The 19,998-nt window shown below is 37.4% G+C and overlaps 1 protein-coding gene across 1 annotated transcript in view; it reads left to right on the top strand.

Annotated features, from left to right (window-relative positions):
• LOC149289874 (estrogen receptor) overlaps positions 1–19,592 on the top strand; it is a 71,492-nt gene extending 51,900 nt beyond the window's left edge. Inside the window, exons 4-8 of the mRNA XM_089490171.1 lie at positions 1,140–1,466; positions 7,438–7,576; positions 11,566–11,699; positions 15,865–16,048; positions 19,364–19,592. Coding sequence (XP_089346297.1) covers positions 1,140–1,466; positions 7,438–7,576; positions 11,566–11,699; positions 15,865–16,048; positions 19,364–19,592 — 1,013 coding nt within the window. The remainder of the gene's footprint in view (positions 1–1,139; positions 1,467–7,437; positions 7,577–11,565; positions 11,700–15,864; positions 16,049–19,363) is intronic.
• The last annotated feature ends 406 nt before the right edge of the window (positions 19,593–19,998 follow it).

Genomic DNA, 19,998 nt, shown 5'->3' with positions numbered 1-19,998 from the left:
AGTATCATTCTGAAGTAGTCAGTATAGGTCTTATTGGAAAGAGTTCATTATTTTTTTTGTGATGCAATTTTCCATTTAGATGCCAAGCTCACTTTTGCAGGAGTGGCATACATGATATTACATTTTTAATTATTATGTACAAAAGATCATAAGCAAAATTCCTTATTTGACATTTAAGAGCAAAGTGAAATGGCCTTCAGTCGTATTTTAATGACCTTTTAGAAAAATAAATATACATGGAAAGAAAAAAGGTATTTTGATCCTGAAATATTTACTTGATATACAGTACTGGTATAGTTTAGGTGGTGCGTCTAAAACCTAAAAAAAGTCTGTTTGACTTACAGACAGTGGATATCTCCAGGGTGGGCTGAAATAGGGGGGGGGCGAATTGCCCCCAGGCAGGTTCAAAGTTATTCAACTCATTTCAAGGAACAAACGGGCGGGGAGCAGGGTGTGTCAAGACCCTGCTCCCGGGACCCGGAAGATTCAGGTCTGGACCCGGAGAACCGGAGGAGCAGCTCTCACCCCGCAATCTCCGAGTCAAACCCAGAGAGTTCCCAGGTATGCTGAATATGCATGGCTGCACTCTGTTTTTATGCTTAGGTAGCACACAGGTGCACATAGCCAGCCGGTGGCAGCAACTATTGGATATTCGCCTGGCATGCAAGATGGCTAGTCCAGGCCTGACCCTAATCATGTAGGCATGCAATCTAACAGAAGTTTGAATGCATTAGATGCATAATTTGTTAAGGCCTTAGTATGTTGGTGCTTTCTACTATTCATACAGGGTTGAGCTAGCCTGGGAATAGCTTTAGACTTTTCATCTTGGATATTTGCTATTCTCTCTGAAACCTCTGGGGACACATTAAGGGACAACAAATGACTGACATTTGCTTTGTTGGTTCATCTAGGTAGGAAACACTAGGTACGATATAAAAATAGATACATACATAGTTCCGTGTTTAGGCAATGAATTTTTCTGTATTAGTGGAATCACAATTTATATTAGAGATAAAGTGACATTTTTTATATGTTTTATTTTCATAATGAAGCGCAATATTTTTATAATTGCAAATTAAAACTTTTATACAATAAAACACAATTCTTGCTGAATTCTAATCTCCATTTTCCCCCACCAGGAATCAGAAAGGATCGTAGAGGAGGACGTGTGATGAAGCATAAACGGCAAAAAGAGGAGCAAGAGCAGAAGAGCGAGGTTGAGACCTCAGAGATTAGGACAACCTCAATCTGGGTGAACCCTACAGTTAAAAGCATGAAACTGAGCCCAGTTTTATCATTAACAGCAGATCAGCTTATCAGTGCCTTAATGGAGGCTGAACCACCAATTGTATATTCTGAGCATGACGCAACCAAACCACTTTGTGAAGCTTCCATGATGACCCTTCTTACAAACCTCGCAGATAAAGAGCTAGTGCATATGATTAACTGGGCAAAGAGAGTGCCAGGTAGGAAAATATTAAATAATTTTGTTACTGAATATAAAACAAATAGGTAAGCTTCCAAATAGCACAGATTGTTTTTTGTTTTGTTATGTTTGTTGGACTGGCATCTTATAAATAGACACAATTATAAACATTTCTATTAATCAAATCATGTACTTGAGAACATATTTCTGTTTTAAGTTAAATACTTTCAGCGCAGGATGCATAAGAAATACGAAGTATGAATAATAAAAGAATAAATGAGAGTGTGTAGGTTTTTGGAAACTATTTGGCCCTCTATTAGGCTGAAGAGGTAGCCTTACACATAATAAAGTCTTGCGTTTTATGACTATATTTGTATACACCCTTAATTTTAATTATATTCACATATTAGTGTTGCAAACTTAGAATGAATGAGTTGACTTGGCGTTCTTGACTGTTATTTTGTTGAGTATGATGGATTCCTAAGCTGTTTCTTTATTGGATAAAACTTTATAGGATCTTAGATAGAGTTGCAAATGATATCCCTTGTGTTCCCACGTATACATAGATCCCAAGGGTCTAAGGACTATAGTCCAGTATTGTTTAATATGGCTTCTAGCCAGACCCCTATCTTCCAGCATAAAAACCTATACTGTAGTGTCCTAGCCATATCCCCTACTTTAAAACAAGAACAGTATCTCCAGAGTGCAGATGAAGAAAGAGTTATGTTGGTTAAAGCCTCTTCAACCCACATGGAATTAAGGGACCCCAAAATGAATATGGAAATCCATCCCACTTAGTTATTACATAATAGACAATAAATAAATGAACAAAATTAAGAGTTTTTTATTTGTATTAAGTAGTCTGAGAACATACATATTGTTATTTTATTACATTGTGTCTCCTGATAATATGTCAACATACAATCTTTTAAAACTTCACTAGAATGGAACACTATTCCAATTTTCCAGTTGAGTTCCAGTTCCCGAGATTCATCTCAATCTAACATCTTCTTATGGTTTTCCAGAATGGGACTCTCCCACACAGCATAGCAAACATAGACTTAAAATGCACTGGTCAAGGAAATTGCTGTAATTAATTTCAATGTCTTTTCTGCTTTGATGTGGCACTATCCACAATGTTGGGAAAACGTTCCATCTTGGCTTTCACCCAATGAGGCTATGTATAGAAAATTAGTGGGAAAGCAAATAATTTATCTTTTTAATTAGATGCAAGGGGATTATGCTAATATTTTATCCAGCGCTGATACTTCAACATCTCATTAACCCTTGATTTTGCTTTTATTCTGGAAATGATCTCCCTTGAATTAGATGCAAGATAATTATGCTAATGTTTTAGCCAGCGTTGATAGTTCAACATCTCATTAACCCTTGTTTTTGCATCTGTCGGAGAAATGATCTCCGACATTCTGGAAATAACACGCAATGAACTGTGGATATAGGATTTATATCTTCGGCAAATTATTTTGCATGTCTTGCGGGAGGGAATAATTCGTTTTAGAACAAGAGTCATCCTAAGATTTAAAATGTCTGCAGGTGTTTTTGTCTGAGACTCATTTTGTTTTCTAATGGCTAAATGCAGTGACCAGACCTTGAACTTCTTGGGCTTAAGCTTCAATCTTTGGGCACAGCACATTATGTTCTGGAAAGCTTCTATTTGTAGACATGAAGCTGTGTTAGTCTTCAAGTTAATTTTTATGCTTTCATTTCCTGCTATGTTAGAACATAAACTGATGTTAAGATGCCATATTTTCCCAAATTACACAGAGTTTTTTCGTTTATGTGGGCTGAGCAACAAGCATATTGCACAATTGAAAAACAAAATTAATATTGTCTTTTTAAATTGTTGGAATATAGTTTAATTTATTTCATTACGAACATACACATAAAACATCATTTTCACTGCTAGTTTATACATTCCAAAAACAAGTTTTTCATCATCGAAAAAACGTATTCTCTAAAATGCTTTTCATTTGTTCTTTAACAAATGTAGTTTTTATATTTGTTATGCCCTTTACTTACAGGTGATGTTCCATATTTCCATATATTCAACACATTAATTATGCACTGGCATTTTAAGGAAATAAACTATAGCAGGTTTTGGAGGGGTCCTACCAGCAGCAATTTATATTATAAATTATGTAATTACATGATAAAAATATCAACTGTGAATAACCAATTATTGAAAATGTACTAGAATAGATCTACCAAGAAAACAATTATAAAGACAAATTGTGTTGCATTTTCAAATATAATTACAAACCAATATAAACACAACTGATGTGCATTCTGAGCTTTAGTTATTTAAAATATATGTATATATACAGTGTATATATACACCGATCAGCCATAACATTATGACCACCTGCCTAATATTGCGTAGGTCCCCCTTTTGCCGCCAAAACACCCCTGATCCCTCGAGGCATGGACTCCACTAGACCTCTGAAGGTGTGCTGGGGTATCTCGCACCAACACGTTAGCCGCAGAAAATAAACAAATAAAGTGATGCACTAATGTTTATAATAAAGAACAGAAAATACAAATGTGAAAACCATACATCACCTTGATAAATAATCAAGTATAATCACAAAATAACATCAGCGCACACTGTAAATATAACCAGTAAACCACGGTGTTTTTTTGGTTATATTCACCGTGTGCACTGTTGTATGATATTTTTTGATTATGTTAGCAGCAGATCCTTTAAGTCCTCTAAGTTGCGAGGTGGAGACTCCATTGATGCATCCTGGTACCATGTGTTCTCTAGGTAAGCGCTGCACCCGACCATCTACATGATGTAAAAGAAAATGCGATTCATCAAACCAGGCCACCTTCTTCCTTTGCTCCGTGATCCGGTTCCTATGCTCATGTGCCCATTGTAGGCGTGCTTTCGGCAGTGGACAGGGGTCAGCATGGGCACCCTTACTGTCCTGGGGCTATGCAGCACCATACGCAACAAACTGCGATGCGCTGTGTGTTCTGACACCTTTCTCTCAGAACCGGCATTAACCTTTTTTCAGCAATTTGAGCTACAGTAGTTCGACTGTTGGATTTGACCCCACCGACAAGCCTCGAGCCTTGGTCGGCCATGACCCTGTCACCGGCTCACCACTTTTCCATCCTTGGACCACTTTTGATAAGTACCGATAACAACAGACTGAGAACAACCCCAAGAGCTTTAGTTTTGGAGATGCTCTGACCCAGTCGTCTAGCCATCAGATCCTTAAGCTTGCCCATTTTCCCTGCTTCTAACACATCAACTTTGAGGACAAATAGTATATGGACAAACGTGTTGGGACATACCTCTTAATTCTGGTGTTTCAATCAGACCCATTGCCACAGGTGTATAAAGTCAAGCACCTGGCCATGCAGTGTGCATTTGCAAACATTTATGAAAAACATTTCTGAAGAGCTCAGTGAATTCAAGCATGGTATGCAATAGGATGCCACTTTTGCAATAAGTCAGTTTTTGAAATTTCATCTCCGCTAGATATTCCACAGGCAATTGAAAGTGGTATTATTGAAAAGTGGAAGTCTTTAGGAACAGCCCCCAAGAAGCAACACAAAGTCTTAGCTCCGAGTGCGAAGTGCAAGGTGTGTAAAAGTCACAAATGCTCTGCTGATTCCATAGCTGAAGGTTTCCAAACTCCCACTGGCATTGATATCAGCACAAAAACGGTGTGGGTGCTTTATGAAATTGGTTTCCATGGCTGAGTAGCTGTATGAAAGCCTCACATCACCAAGTACAAAGCCAAGCTACAGATTGAGTGGTTTAAAGCACGCCGCCACTGGACTCTGGAGCACTGGGAACATTCTGTGGAGAAACGAATCACGCTTCTCAATTTGTCAGTCTGATGCGCGTGCAATGCTTCCAACTTTGTGGCAACAGTTTGGGGAAGGCTCTTTTCTAGTCGAGCATGACTGTAAACCCGAGCACAAAGCGAAGTCCATAAAGACATGGTTGGATGAGTTTGATGTAGAAGAACTTGACTGGCCCGCACAGAGGCCTGACCTCAGCCAGGCCTTCCCGTCCAACATGAATGCCTGACCTCACAAATGCTCTACTGGATAAATGGGGTAAAACAGAAACACTCCAAAATCTTGTGGAAACCCTTCCCAGAAAAGTGGAAGCTGCTATAGCTGCAAAAGGGGGGACCAACTACATAGTAATGTATTTTATTTAATATGCAATGTCATAAAAGTCCCTGTTGGTGTAATGGTCAGGTGTCCCAATACTTTTGTCCATATAGAATCTGTTTACTAAATTTCTAAAAAAAGGTGTGATTCCTATTTAGCAACTACCAACAGAAAAAATTGTATTTTGTCCAAAAAGAAAAAAACACCGCTTGAATGATAATGAAAAGGCTTTGGTGTTTATGTTTGCTCACTGCTCACCGTTACAAGAGAGGCAGTGAGATACTTTCTATGATAAAGGCGCTGGCATTCTTGTTTCTTTAGTTATTTAGAACAGTGGATACTTTTCAGTGTTTGCACATTTTTCGAGAGACCGACATAACATTATGTTACAGTTTAAAACACCATATAAACTCACTATGTACATGATTACCCATGTTTACCCATTAATCTATCTCAACCTAAGTGTTAAGTAGCTAATGATGATAACTGCAGGACAAGAAGCTAGGTGTGCCACATTGAAACACAAATCTCGGCTTCTTGAGGAAAGATAGGTAAAGTATATAATATTTGGCTGTTACAGAGCTTGAAACCAATGGATTTTATGCTCATCAGTTTTCATTACCAAGAGTAAGTGATTGTATTTATGAATTGTGAAGAATATGTAAGTCTCACAATTTAAAATCTATCAAATTTTTTGTCAGGTTTCAATTATCTATATCTTACTTCAGCATAAAAAGTGACATTTACGACAAGAGAGGATATGTCTCGCTAAATGCATCTGCCCTAATGACATACATAGTTTTTTAGCATAAGCTACTAAAAAATGCATATGTCAGAGGGATTTTGCATACCCCCAATATTTCAGGTATATGTCACCTGTGTTGGGGTATGACAAGGAATGGGGATGGCCCCAGAAGAGGAGAAGAGGGCAGGATCATCCCGAAGATTGCAGGAGGTGCTGCCACCCAAACGCTTTACCTGAACAGCAACCTCATGAGGCTTGAGTCGCAAGGGGCATATAGGAGCTGTATAGGACATCTGTCCTGCAACAGCCCAGACCTCCATTGTTCTTTTTTAACATCGGGACTGCAGAGCAAGACTGCTCTATTACATAAGGAAACTCTGTTCACTTTAGATCCACATAACCCATGAAACTTTCATTACATATGATGGAATGGAGATCTGGGCCTTCTCCGGCACAGATCTTTGTGATTAGCTCTTTCGTTTTGCTGCCCTGTGCAGAATGCCAGATAGGACATCCTGATTCTATGTACCATGCAGCAAGACAAAAGTTGAAGTGGCCCAAATTTTCAGATTTCCAGAAACACATGACACAAAGTGACAAAAAAAAGTTTAGGGAGGGTAATAATCCCATTAATAAATGCAGTACATCACACGTTGGCTAATCCTGAGTTATACAGTTTAATGATTTGAAACAAAAAAAAACATTAATAAAAAAAAAGCCAATAGCATCCAACAGGTTAATCTGCTCCTGAATAATTATTTGTGTTTGCCATTTATTAGGAAAAAAGAACACTCAGATTCCAGTTAATTTATTCACTTTACGATCATAGTTATTATTTACTCAGTTAGTGCTCCCATGGTTGGCAGGTGTGAATAATATAATTTCTTTACATTTAATGTTTCTCAACATTTTATGCAGTAGAATACTGTCTGTCTTACATTTAATTTTGGCATACTATTATTAATTATTATTATTATTGAGAACAAATGATCTTCAGTAAATGACAAGTTGATGAGCTAGTAACTCTACTAAAATGTTCTGAAGATATGATTTTTTCATTTACTGTATTATATGTTTGAGATACTAAAAAAACACTGTTTTGTTGTCCTAGGATTCATGGACCTAACACTGCATGACCAAGTCCATCTTCTAGAGTGTGCATGGCTGGAGATCCTTATGGTTGGTTTAATTTGGCGCTCAGTGGACCATCCTGGAAAACTTTCATTTGCTCCCAACTTGCTGTTAGACAGGTTGGTGAAATTTTTTTTTATTTTAGCTATGGTTGCTCAAGCATTAAAATAGTACCAAAGAATACATTTGCACTTGATTGTAGTAATAAGGTACACAAATGCTTTTGGCATCCATGCCTTTCATTTATGACATCAATACAGTATTTTACTCTTTGTTTAACATCACACAAAGAAGGTGTTCTGGATGTATTTAATTCGTTTGGGGTACCTACCTTTAATATCTCTGGAGCATGTTGACTGACATCAGCCACCTGAGAGGGAGAGGATATCACCAGAAGCTCCGTCATTTTGCCATAAGTTGACACAGGGTTATCTTAGGGCAGCTGCCAGTGATGTCCTTTACCTTGACGCTCCAATTGAGGAGAGGACGTCACCGGAAGCGCCGCCATTGTGGCTGAAGTTCGCTGGTGTCAGGCTCTAGCAGGACTGGTTGGGAGCATAGAGCAGGGTGGCCAAGCAGGAAGCCATGTACAAAAGGCAAAGTCCAAGAGGCAAATCCGAATCAGGGCAGGCGGCAAAGGAGCAACAACGGGAAACGAGCTGGGTCAGAACAGGAGATAAACACGAAGTCCGGAAACAATGCCAAAGTCAGGTGCTAGGAGGTCAATTAAATAGCACGAGCTGAACACGAAAGGGAATTGGTCTGAGCAGAGCAAAGAGAACCAGAGGGCTCAATAACTAAGCACTGAATGTAGGGTATGCAGGGTTTTTATAATCATCCACAGCTCTGACTCCCAGGTGTTACTGCCCTCACCTGTGTGGTTATGCAACCTCCCTAAGGGTATGCCAGCCTCTCTCTCCACCTCCCCTATCTCCACCAATGGGATAGGGTCCAAGGAGGCCAGGACATGCCTCCCCACTGTCCCTACCATGGGGGGTGTGTGTGGGTCACGGTACAAGACCAACTAGAGGCTGCCGACACGGCCTACCCTGCAATGCAACACGCCGTGCAGCTGTTGCAGCAGGTGGCCGTGACGGAGTGGCGGCGCGCAGTGTGGCGGAAGCTGGTGCAAGGGAGGATGTTTATTTATGTTTTGCTACATTCTCTGTGTAAAGAAATATCCCACATATACAACTATGGGTTGGTGGGCAGTAAAGTTTTTTAAAAAATCTAATGGAAGGAGTACAAAGGATTTGGAATACTTTGAACCATAATCTAAGGTTTTTTTCACAGAGCAGTGGAATAGGATCAGAGATCCCTTTTGTTTTTTTACAGGCCCTCAGAGGTCTCTTTTGCAACTATACGGTGACCTCGACGATGTCTTTTGTTAAGTTTGCAAAAAATTAAAGATAAAGAAACTGTTTCTTTCGTCTCTTCGTGGGGTGGTGGTGGGAGGGGGTATCTGTGTTAGATACTGGCCTATTAGCAATTCATGCAGTACAGCAATTCTCACCATATTGCAAATTGTACAATTGTTTAGGAAATCTAATCAATATTTGGTGTGACCACTGTTTGCCTTGCACATTATTTGCCTTGTAGGTAAATAATTATGTGTAGGACTGTAGACACATTGCTCTGCCAAGGAAAGTTAGTGCAGCATATTTAAGGTACATCAAGCTTACTTCCTTTTGCAATCAGAAGATGTCCAGCAGAGCCATCAGCCTAGCATTGGTAGAAAACAGTGGGACCCTGGTCCACTCAGAACTGGTCTTCATGGAAGACTTGCAGCCATACCACCGAGGTGGAAACAAGGCCAAGCAAACAAGTAAACATTTTAAATATTTGGCTGTAGCGGAAGGCAGCCTGTTTGCCCAAGGACTAGAGAGCGGTAAACAGTGACATTTGGTGGAGGTTCCTTGCAAGTTTGGGGCTACATTTCTGCACATGAAGTTGAGGATTTGGTCAGAATGAATGATCTCCTCAATGCTGAGAAGTATAGGCAGATCCATCATGCAAAACTACCAGGAAGGAACATGATTGTCCCCAAAGTCATCAGCATAAAGAAGAACATAGAGTCCAGGAAGTTATGTCATGACCACCACAGAGCCCTGAGCTTAACACCATCAAGTCTGTCTGGGATTTCATGAAGAAAAAAAAACAGAGGCTGCCTTAATCCACAAAGGAACTGTGGTTAGTCCTCCATGATGTTTTAAAGAATTGATGCTGTTTTGAAGGCAAAGGTCCTACCAAATTATTGATTTGATGTATATTTTTTTTATGTTCACTCAATTTACATTTTGTTAAATGATAAAAATAAACTATTAACATGTCTATTTTTGAAACCATTCTTATTTTACAGTCCCCCCACAGCACACTCATTTGATATGATATATACTATGTATATTTCCAATGTATATTTAAAAATAGTGTTTTTAAATATACATTGGAAATATACATAGTATATATATATCATATCAAATGAGTGTGTTGTGGGGGGGCTGTAAATTAAGAATGGTTTCAAAAATAGACATGTTAATAGTTTATTTTTATCATTTACCAAAATGTAAATTGAGTGAACATAACAACAAAAATAGTGTTTTTTAAGTAGACTTTATAGGTCAAGAGGATGAAATGTGCTGTCAGTTTTATGTATTTCTGTGTTCCTTAATTTTAGTTTCAGTAGACTATAAAGAGTTCTTTCTTGTCTCTCACTCCAAGTACTCTATTTTCCACAAATGTATTTTTCCTTGATAGTCTTTATTTAATAAGCTCTTGGAGCTTTCTCTAAAGACACCTCTACAAATGTCAACTGCTCATAGTGTCTCTGTGTTCAGTTTTGAAAGCAATCCGTATCATATAAGCCTTTTCTTCTCCTGATATAAAAGATTTGTGCATCTCGGTCCATAAAGTCCTTTGTTTACTGATATAAAAAGATATAGTTGTAGAGGGGGGGGGGGGGGAAGTATCACAAAACAGACAGGTGGCTAAAAGTTACTAGGGCTTTCATAAAAAAACGTACGTAAAAATGTTCCATTTGCTTAGTAAAAGAGGGACTAGAACCACTGAGATATATACTTTTTTCTATGTTACATCCTTTAATTAAATGTTATTTTTTTATTAAAGTTAAATATTACAGGTATAAGGGTTATTTACAGATTCAAGGCAAGCATTTGTTCTAGTGTTAAAAAGAGACAACAACTAAAACAAATAAACAATTATTTTATATATATTTATAACTATTAATTATATGACTAGGTGATTTTTGTTGTACATAATGTCAACAGAGGTAATATATCCTTAGAAGGTTTGAAATAAATTTGTGACAAGCAAGTAAGGGAGTTCTTTAAAAAAAACACAGGTAAAATCAACAGGTTGCGATTTTGCAAAAACTTCAACTTGCTACAATTACCGAAGTCTATTATTTTGAAATATGTTTTATATTTTTATAGGAGAAAGGTTGGTCACAGCAGGTGAATTATAACAATGAACCTCACAGCAAACACATACCCCCTGCCTGAACCGTCCCACTAAATGGGCAATTACGGGACTGGGAAAAGAACGTTTCTCACCTTCCAATACCGTTTTCCATGGAGTAAAATAAAGAGAGGTGTTTCTTTATAGGACCAAATATTAATTTTCATGGTTACAGGCAGTGTACCGTGCTAGCCAGGGCCAGATATATTGCTAAATTGTGACTTTGTGTGGATAAGTTCATCTGGAGTCCAAAACAGCCCTGGGAGCCAGGGACATTAATGAAAAAACTTTGACTTTAATGTTGTGCCAGCATCTTCAGCAGCTCATGCTAGTTTCATAAAGTTATTTTATGTTAGGCAAGGTGAACACTAAAATGTTTGCACTCAAATTAAAAGGTGCAAGTTGTTCCCTTGCGACTTTAAGAGAATAATCTCCCTTAATCTGCTTGTCAATGCTCACCTCTACCATGATTCCTTCTCGCTGTTGCTCTCTGCAGAAGCCACTCTCCAACCATATGGAAGCCAACTGTACACAGTGAGCAGGGTTCATGTATATAATTAATTTACATTTTTCTTTCTCATCCTAGTTAAGGCAACAATGTGTTTAAAAAAACATGGTATTTTTTTCGTTCTAGGAACCAGGGACGATGTGTAGAAGGATTAGTCGAGATTTTCGACATGTTGGTTACCACAGCCACACGGTTTCGAATGATGAGGTTACATGGGGAAGAATTTATATGTCTGAAATCTATTATTCTTCTTAACTCTGGTAAGCATACGTTGTGAACTATGACAGAAAAAAGAAAAACAAGCTATAAAAAAGTATAGCTATGTTAATACTAAAAAGAATGTGTTTTGCACCAAATGTATATAGTCCAGTCCTTGCAAGGATCAACTATGTTCAAATGTATGGTGGATGGGCTAGGTTCCCAGTGAGGCTTATTCATTAAAGGGTGACTCTGTGAATGTGGGCAGTTAAGTCATGCTGGATGTGATGGACCACAGTAACTACCAATGCATTATACGTTTTGTCTGACAGGTCTGTTTTTTATATATCAAATGATGATAAACAAGACTTGAGTCTCCTTGGTCTGCCTAGAAAGTCTGAAACAGGCACCATGGACAACTAACGGTGGTTAAATCCAATTTACCACTTTATTTTGATAAATACTTACATATAACCTTTTAAGTCTCACAAGGTATAGCATTTAAGACTACCCAGGACTCTTCTTTAGGTATACTAATAATATGACTGAAGAAGAGACGTGATTGTTTCAAAAGCTTGCAATCCGTAATATTTCAGTTAGCCAATAAAGATATCCTCTTTACCAAATTAGCTACTGTAGGTCTCATAAGGAAAATATTTTGGTCCTTTTTTTCTAAAAAAAAATATTTTGCAAAACAGCTTTCTCTTGGTGATGTCACTCTGACATCACTGGCATCCCTAAGATACATATGTTTTGAAATACATCTTACCTTTATTCTTAAGTAAGATTCAAGAACACATAATTTCCAGGGACTGAAGAGCCATTCAGGGAAATGTCCCTTGAAAACATGAGGGGGTGACATCTGGTCACAAACAGGCTAATCCAGGACTAGGACCGCATTTTACACAAGTGCACTATAAGCATTGCAGGGATATAAAATATAATTGGCTGTATCCAAAATAATTAATTACGAACTAGATTTTTTCTAAACATCTTTTGCAATTTTAAATTAGAACGGCAACTTTAATCACAACTGAAGTAGCTGATACATTTCTTTTTAAATTCCCAATCAAACTCTTTAGAAATATATTAAATATATTTGAAAGGTTTGTCCTCTGTATGGTGATTACCATAGCAACAATATTTTGTCAAAGGTTTTAATATATCAAATATAATAAGGCCATGCATTTTCTTTCCAAGGATAAACATAAGGCCAAAAGCTTGTCCAAAGGATTTCATTTGCCTTAGCAATATAAATTACAGCGTACAAATACGAACAAATGTATGTGAACGAATACAATTAGGGTACAAGAAAATGAACATTATGCGGAAAACCTGAAATTTGGGGGGGGGGGGGTTATAGCTATTTATTGATTGGAGTTTTGAGTAATAATTGTTTTCTATTCTTGAAGGCAATATAAAATATTTACCTTTGATAAGATTTTAGTGGGTTGAAGTTTGGTCATGGAAAACTGTAGGGAAAAAATACATTATATAAAAGGTCCACTCCAGTCCTATTTTTATGTGCTTTTTTCTTTGACTCCAATGCATTTTACTGCATTCAAGTATCAATGGGAGTAGTAGCAGCCCTTTACACTTAGTTTAGTGACTTTAATTGGACTGCTACTTCGCACATACAATAAGTTAAAATACCAAAGCTTCCTTGTTTTGGTAGAAACAGCTGAAGAAAATAGACTGATTTTCCAACCTCAGTAACTACGCAATTTATTCTCCAGTTTGCATGCAGTAAAATGCATTGCAGTCCATGCAAAACTGATTTCAACATGCATTAGGAAATAAAGATTTTGGGGTCTAGACAGTTTCTTTCAAGCAAATTAGTTCCTTTTATTTATTAACACCAGAGATGTTTGTAAATACATTCCTGCAGACTCCTGATCATCTCATCTGAGCTTGTTGGACATCCCATTCAATAAACACTAATAATATTGAGTTGCCCTTCCCCACTTTGCAGCTGTAACAGCCATCACTCTTCTGGGAAGGCTTTCCACAAGATAGTGTGCCTGTTCAGCCAAAAGAGCATTTGGAAGGTCAGGCACTAATGTTTCACAGGAAGGGCCTGGCTTGCAATTAGCATTTCAATTCATCCCAAAGGTGTTCAATGGGGTTCAGGTCAGGGGTCTGTGCAGGCCAGTTGAGTTCCTCCAAGGCAAACTTCTCAAACCATGTCTTTGTGAACCATGATTTGTGCACAGGGAACAGACATGCTGGTATAGGAAAGGGCCTTCCCCAGACTTGGCAATATAAAATAGCCAGAAATGTCTTTGTATGCTCTAGCATTAACATTACCCTTCACTGGAACTAAGGGGCCTAGCCCAAACCCTGAAAAACAGCCCCAGACAATCCTTCCTCCACCAAACCTTACATTAGGCACTATGCATTCCAGTAGATAGCATTCTCCTGGTATCAGCCAAACCCAGACTTCCAGTGAAGCGCAATGAATCACTCCAGAGAACACGTTTCCACTGCTCCAGAGTCCAGTGGTGGTATGCTTTACACTCTCAGCTGACACGTGGCAATGCAGGTTAACTTAGAGTTAGTGTATAGTGTTAGTGGTAGGGATGATCAGATTAGGTCACTGGCTATTGATTGATAACACCGATCATGCATCAGTGACCTAAAGGTCAGTAATCATTGATAGATGAGGTTAAAAAATGTTAAAAGAAGCTGAATGTGTAAAATAACTTGTAAGTAACAAATTTAGGCCAATGATACTGATCAGTGAGACTGATCAATGATCAGTGTCACTCATCAGCTATTACATAGTATTTAGTATTGTAATTAAATATAAAATAATACAAATATTTATTTTTATTAATGTGTACTTACTGTATGACCTTTATAAGTCCTTGGCATTCTCTAATGCCCTTCCTATGCATGGTTAAATTTGGCAAATGCATATGGGGGGATTCTGCATTTGCAAAACGGACAACATGAAAATGCAAAGGGACCACACAGTTATCATATGCATTAAGGTGCATATGGAGTCTTACGTGTCCCTTTGCACTGTAACTTAACTTTTTTCTGGACCTGAGAAAGCAACTCTTTGAAATATGTCAAATTTATCAATTATAAACAAAAAAAAACCTGTAATTGGTGTACAGATACACAAAATACTGTACATACATATAAATTAATGCTCCTATTGCATGCATCTCCGTAAGTACATGTTTTTTTTGGCAATGGTGTCTGTCTAGATTGGGTAAGTGTGAGTTACTTTATGTAAACTTAAAAAATAAGTATACTCAGAGGTTAGCCCAAGGCTTCATGAGAAAAGATGGCCCTACTTGGCATGGGATGGCTAGCTTGCCCGCCTCTCTATATATATCTATATGTGTGTCTGTGTGTTTTATGTATGCAGTCATCAGCTAAATATTTTTACATCACAGAAAGGCTGAATAATTAATGTTTTGGCCTTAAATAAGCCTGAAAAAAAGGCATTTAGAAAGCACTATATAAAGATGTTGAAAATCCATGACACAAGTTGTATTACCTGGCTAAAATTAAAGCTGGCCGATATGATTTAATGACAAAATGGATTGTCCAACTTTAATGTTTTAATGGTGCCAGATATTTCTATTAAACACACAAAAGACTCTTTATATTTTGGAATTAGAAATCACCAATTTACCTACTTAGTTTTTCAAAGTCTGGATCTAATTCAAAGTTTTGATCACTCTTCCATGCGGTTTTTTTTCTGTGTGCTTAAAATATTTTCAGATCATGTGACCCCGGATAATTCTATTATACGGTATATATTAAGATAAAATGACACTTTATGCTCGAAAAATGACATTTTTGAGATAATAGGACAATGTTTTCAACATGTCCCTGAAATCAAGGACAAGGTTCTTGGTCCTCTTTCTAATAAACATTGCTACTGGTACAACTAATTAAATAAACTGAAGATAGCAGTCTAAAAGCACAAGCGCCCAATGCAGCCAGATATATTAATGTAGAAAAAAACGAAATAATAGACCTAGATTACACTAAAAGAAAAGGGATTAAGGAAGTTAGGAAACAGGTAAATTACTATAAACAAGTGAGCCATTGGTTGTGGTGATTGAGCAGATGGGCCCACTTTCCAAAATGTTTTGCATAGGTCTTTGACTTCCAGTGTTTGCATTGTCAACACACTCATTTAGCTAAAAACCGGAACAATTCACAATGTATAGTGTGTGTTTTACACATAATTATTTTTTATTCCAGGTGTATATACTTTCTTGTCTAGCACATTAGAATCCCTAGAGGACACTGACCAAATTCACATTATTTTGGACAAAATAATAGACACATTGGTTCATTTTATGGCAAAAAGTGGACTTTCTCTTCAGCAGCAGCAGCGGCGACTGGCTCAGTTGCTTCTTATTCTTTCGCATGTGAGGCACATGAGGTAAGGAGACACGGATTGCGCTATATTAACTATATTGAAGTGGTATATAAAAATGGATCAGTAACTTTTCCTTAAACTTACATTTTGCCGACGTATTTAATGTTGTTTACAAAGTAAAATAACCAATTTGTATGTTTTAGAAACATACCTCATCTGTATGCTATGGGAGCAGTTATGTTAACTTCCTCTGAATGGAGGTTAATGAGAGGGATGAGGCATCATTCTCTGAGTAGAAGCCATAGCTACAGGTAGTAAAATAAATAAAAAAACACCTCATACATTCCTGCAAGACTAGAGAATCAGATGCTTAGGTCCTCCCCGCTGAAGTGAAGCAACTTGATGGAGTCTTGATTGTCCTTAGAATGCACGGCATGGTGGTATCTTCTGGCAAGATTGACCGATGTCTCTTACTCTGCAGGAGAGAGCAGCTCCTTTAGGTTAATCCATGTCGTGTCACCCTAGTTAACATGTACTAAAAACAACATTTTTGATGGAAGGCTTAAAGTATATGACAACATTAAAGAAAAAAAGACACCTTATTTCTTACTTTTAATTATTTTCTTGTTTACATATTTATGAGGTTCTTAAAATACTGCAAATGTCCAAATATTGTTCTGTTGTCTTTCTGGACCGAGACCATTGGACATCTGTGGTTTTAGAATGGCAGATGCCGAGATAACAATGGCACAAAAGAACCAACTGGCCCATCTAGACTGCCATTTGTGCGTCATATTTTACTTATTTTCCCTTAGGATGTCTGTATGCACAGTCCAAGCTTTATTGGATGCCTTAACTGTGTTTACCTCTTGTGGAAATGTACTCTCACATTATCCTTCTTCCATCCTCTCATAATGAAACTCTTCATTCTATTAAAAATGACGTCCCTAATGGATTATACAGTATTTAATCAGACTGACCCTATTTTGTATCTTAGCTAATTCTCAGTACAACTCTAGAAAGCTATATAATTGTAAGAACACTTTTCCTTTTCAATAGTCACATCAAGTAGTAAGCTCTAGATTGTAAGCTAGCTTGAGCAGGACCATAAGTCAAAATGTTATATATACTACTTTTGTCCTGTCTACCCATTGTACAGCACTACAGAATATGATGGAGCTACATAAAACAATAAATAATAAAAATACAAATATGTTTGAAAAAGCTATGTAAACAAAATGTTAACTATTAGAGAGGATTACAATGTATTAATAACATGATATATTTGGCACGGATTAGTAGATATCACGCACTTTCTTTGGCCCTACCCAATGTGATTAATCACTGAGTTAAACACTGTGAAACACTGTGAAACACTATGGTTCTCAAAGGATTCCAAAACACATAAGATGGCATTCTTGATAAGGTTATAATATTTACTAAATGTGAAATGTGGACACTGAGGAACAAACTGTGTTTACTGCATTTAGAATAATAAGTGTTTGAGTCACGCATGCCAAAACACAGGAAATCTCACCAGGCTTAAAAGTCAAAAGAAAACAAAACGATGAAAGATTACCGTTTTAGAACTCTCCATTTAAATAATCACTAATGCTATACGGCAATATGATTACATACTCCCATCCACAGGATGTGTCAGTACACATGCCGATTGTATAAAGGTTATGATGCGTGACAAAACCGTTGTTTGTATGCCAACTGCTCTCAGGCTTCTCAACAGTCACCACCAAGAACAGAGATAGAAGTAAGAAAGAATGAATGGCTTACTAGGAATGGTCATCATCCAATATAAAACAGATATTTAAATGCTAGATTCAAAAAAGTTTGATTTATCTTTTAGTTCGCATGAGCAGTTTAAGTCAGCCAAGCAGAATTTTGATTGACAGGCTTACCATCGTGATGACCTTTAACATGAGCTCATATCTCATTCCCCAAATAAGCAAATGGGCTTATTTAAATCATTGTTTTCCACTGTATATACTGTCTCAATATATTGTATATAGTAGGTTTACTATAGTGCATTGGTAAAACACTGGATATAATATAAATAATTTACAACTAAACTAAGGGCACAGTGATAATTTAAATGATTAACTTCAGACACCTTAAAATTATCAGAAATCCATCCTCCACTTTTCACTTATTTTGCATTCAGACACTGCTGCTGTATAGCTTTAGTTACTTTTTTAAGAGTTAGTGTAGAAGAAAGTTCTCTCGTCTAAGACCATGTTAACAAAATGATATTGCAGGTGGGGATTAGTTAAAATTCATGACAAGTACTTACTATATGCCTAAAAACTTTCAGGGTAAATACCGTTTATCTTACATGGAGATTGATTTGTTAATGCTATCTGTAGCTGCTTATGGCCTATCCCATTGGATGGTTCAATAGCTGATTTCCGATTGTGAACTGAGTTATATGTTTAAAAACTGAAACAAGCCATGGACATTACACAGTGAACTGAAAAGACTGATAACAGTAACTCAAAAAAAAAGAATCAGATGATGCACGTGGTAGTGGAGACTCCAAACCACAGAAGAACTTCTACAGAATGAAACCTCAATAGCAACATGAATTAATAAAAGCAACATATTTTCATTGAGACAGATAAGGAAGTTTGCACTTGACGTGTTTTGGGCTTCAGTGCTTAATCATCAGCGCTTAATCATCAGCGCTTAATCAAGCCTTCTCTCCTGTCTTTTGAAGTTATGTTGTTTAACCTTTCAGTAAAACAGCATATTCATGGAACAAAATATAGTCACCAAGACATTCTGGACTTAAAGAGATTCATTTTTCAGATATAACCATGATGTACACTTTTCCATAAGGATGTCTTCCAGGACACACATCATTTTTACATATTGTCTATACATGCCACACACTGCAGGGCAGCCATTTATCTGGGCTGGTCAGCAATATGTAAAAATGATATGTGTCTTGGAAAACATGGCGATGTGGTCACCCTACTTTACCAACTGGATAACTAGTTAAGTCTTTGGCACATAAGGCTGATCATTTTATAGTGCACCACTGTATATATAACATCTAAGAATATTCCTAAACAAAGCCTATATTATCTTGCTGTCTCATATCCCATTGCCAATATGGCTGGTCTTAAAGTGAATGGGGTACTGACAAACCTCCGTACATGTGGCTGCTATACTTTGTGGGGGAATAGGAACGGCTGCACTGTTGGCTGCTCACGCCAGCTGTTTTGGAGACATGAAAAAATACCCATTTTGTTATATACTTAAGAAAGCTCTGCTTGCCATTCAAGATCATTAGCAGCTATATTGATAATTTGTGGATTATTCGTTGTGTACTTGATGACCTGATGACGTTATGTGTCTTTGCAGCAATAAAGGAATGGAGCACCTGTACAGCATGAAGTGCAAGAACGTGGTCCCGTTATATGATCTACTGCTTGAAATGCTGGATGCTCATCGCATGCACACACCAAAAGACAAACTTGGTGTTCAGGAGAAGGAAAGCCAAAGCCCCATAACAAATGTACCTACTGCTTCAACATGCTTGCAGTCTTTTTATGTTAATAGAGAGGAAGCAAGTTTGCAAAGCACAGTATGAGAATGCTCATTTTTTTCTTTTTTTTTTCTTAATTGACCATACATGGTCATGAAATTCCCAGCAGAATACTACCTATAGTCACTATAGTCGGTGCATTATATAAGCTGACAAATGCTGCATATATATGTATATATACACACACTCCTGTATTCATCTATTATCATCATCTATCATCATTTCTAGATTAGGATTCCATTGTTTGCTTGTAATTCTTCATAAAAGAAGAGGAGACTTGCATTACGGGACTCTCTATCCAGTACTTCACAAAAGCCATGCTATACTAAGCTATAATACAGAGCTGCAAAGGAGCACATGCTTAATTTCATATGTTTTGAAGCCTGGTCAGGATTTACATTCACTATATCATGGAGAATGACCAAACCATATTTACAGTATAGAGTCACTT

This window comes from Sceloporus occidentalis, unplaced genomic scaffold (assembly GCF_023333645.1).
Source record: "Sceloporus occidentalis isolate IW3139 unplaced genomic scaffold, rSceOcc1.0.p SCAF_42, whole genome shotgun sequence".
In the NCBI taxonomy this organism is placed as follows: domain Eukaryota; kingdom Metazoa; phylum Chordata; class Lepidosauria; order Squamata; family Phrynosomatidae; genus Sceloporus; species Sceloporus occidentalis.
The sequence above is the reverse complement of the archived record's forward strand: the minus strand, read 5'-3'. Positions and strand labels throughout refer to the sequence as shown.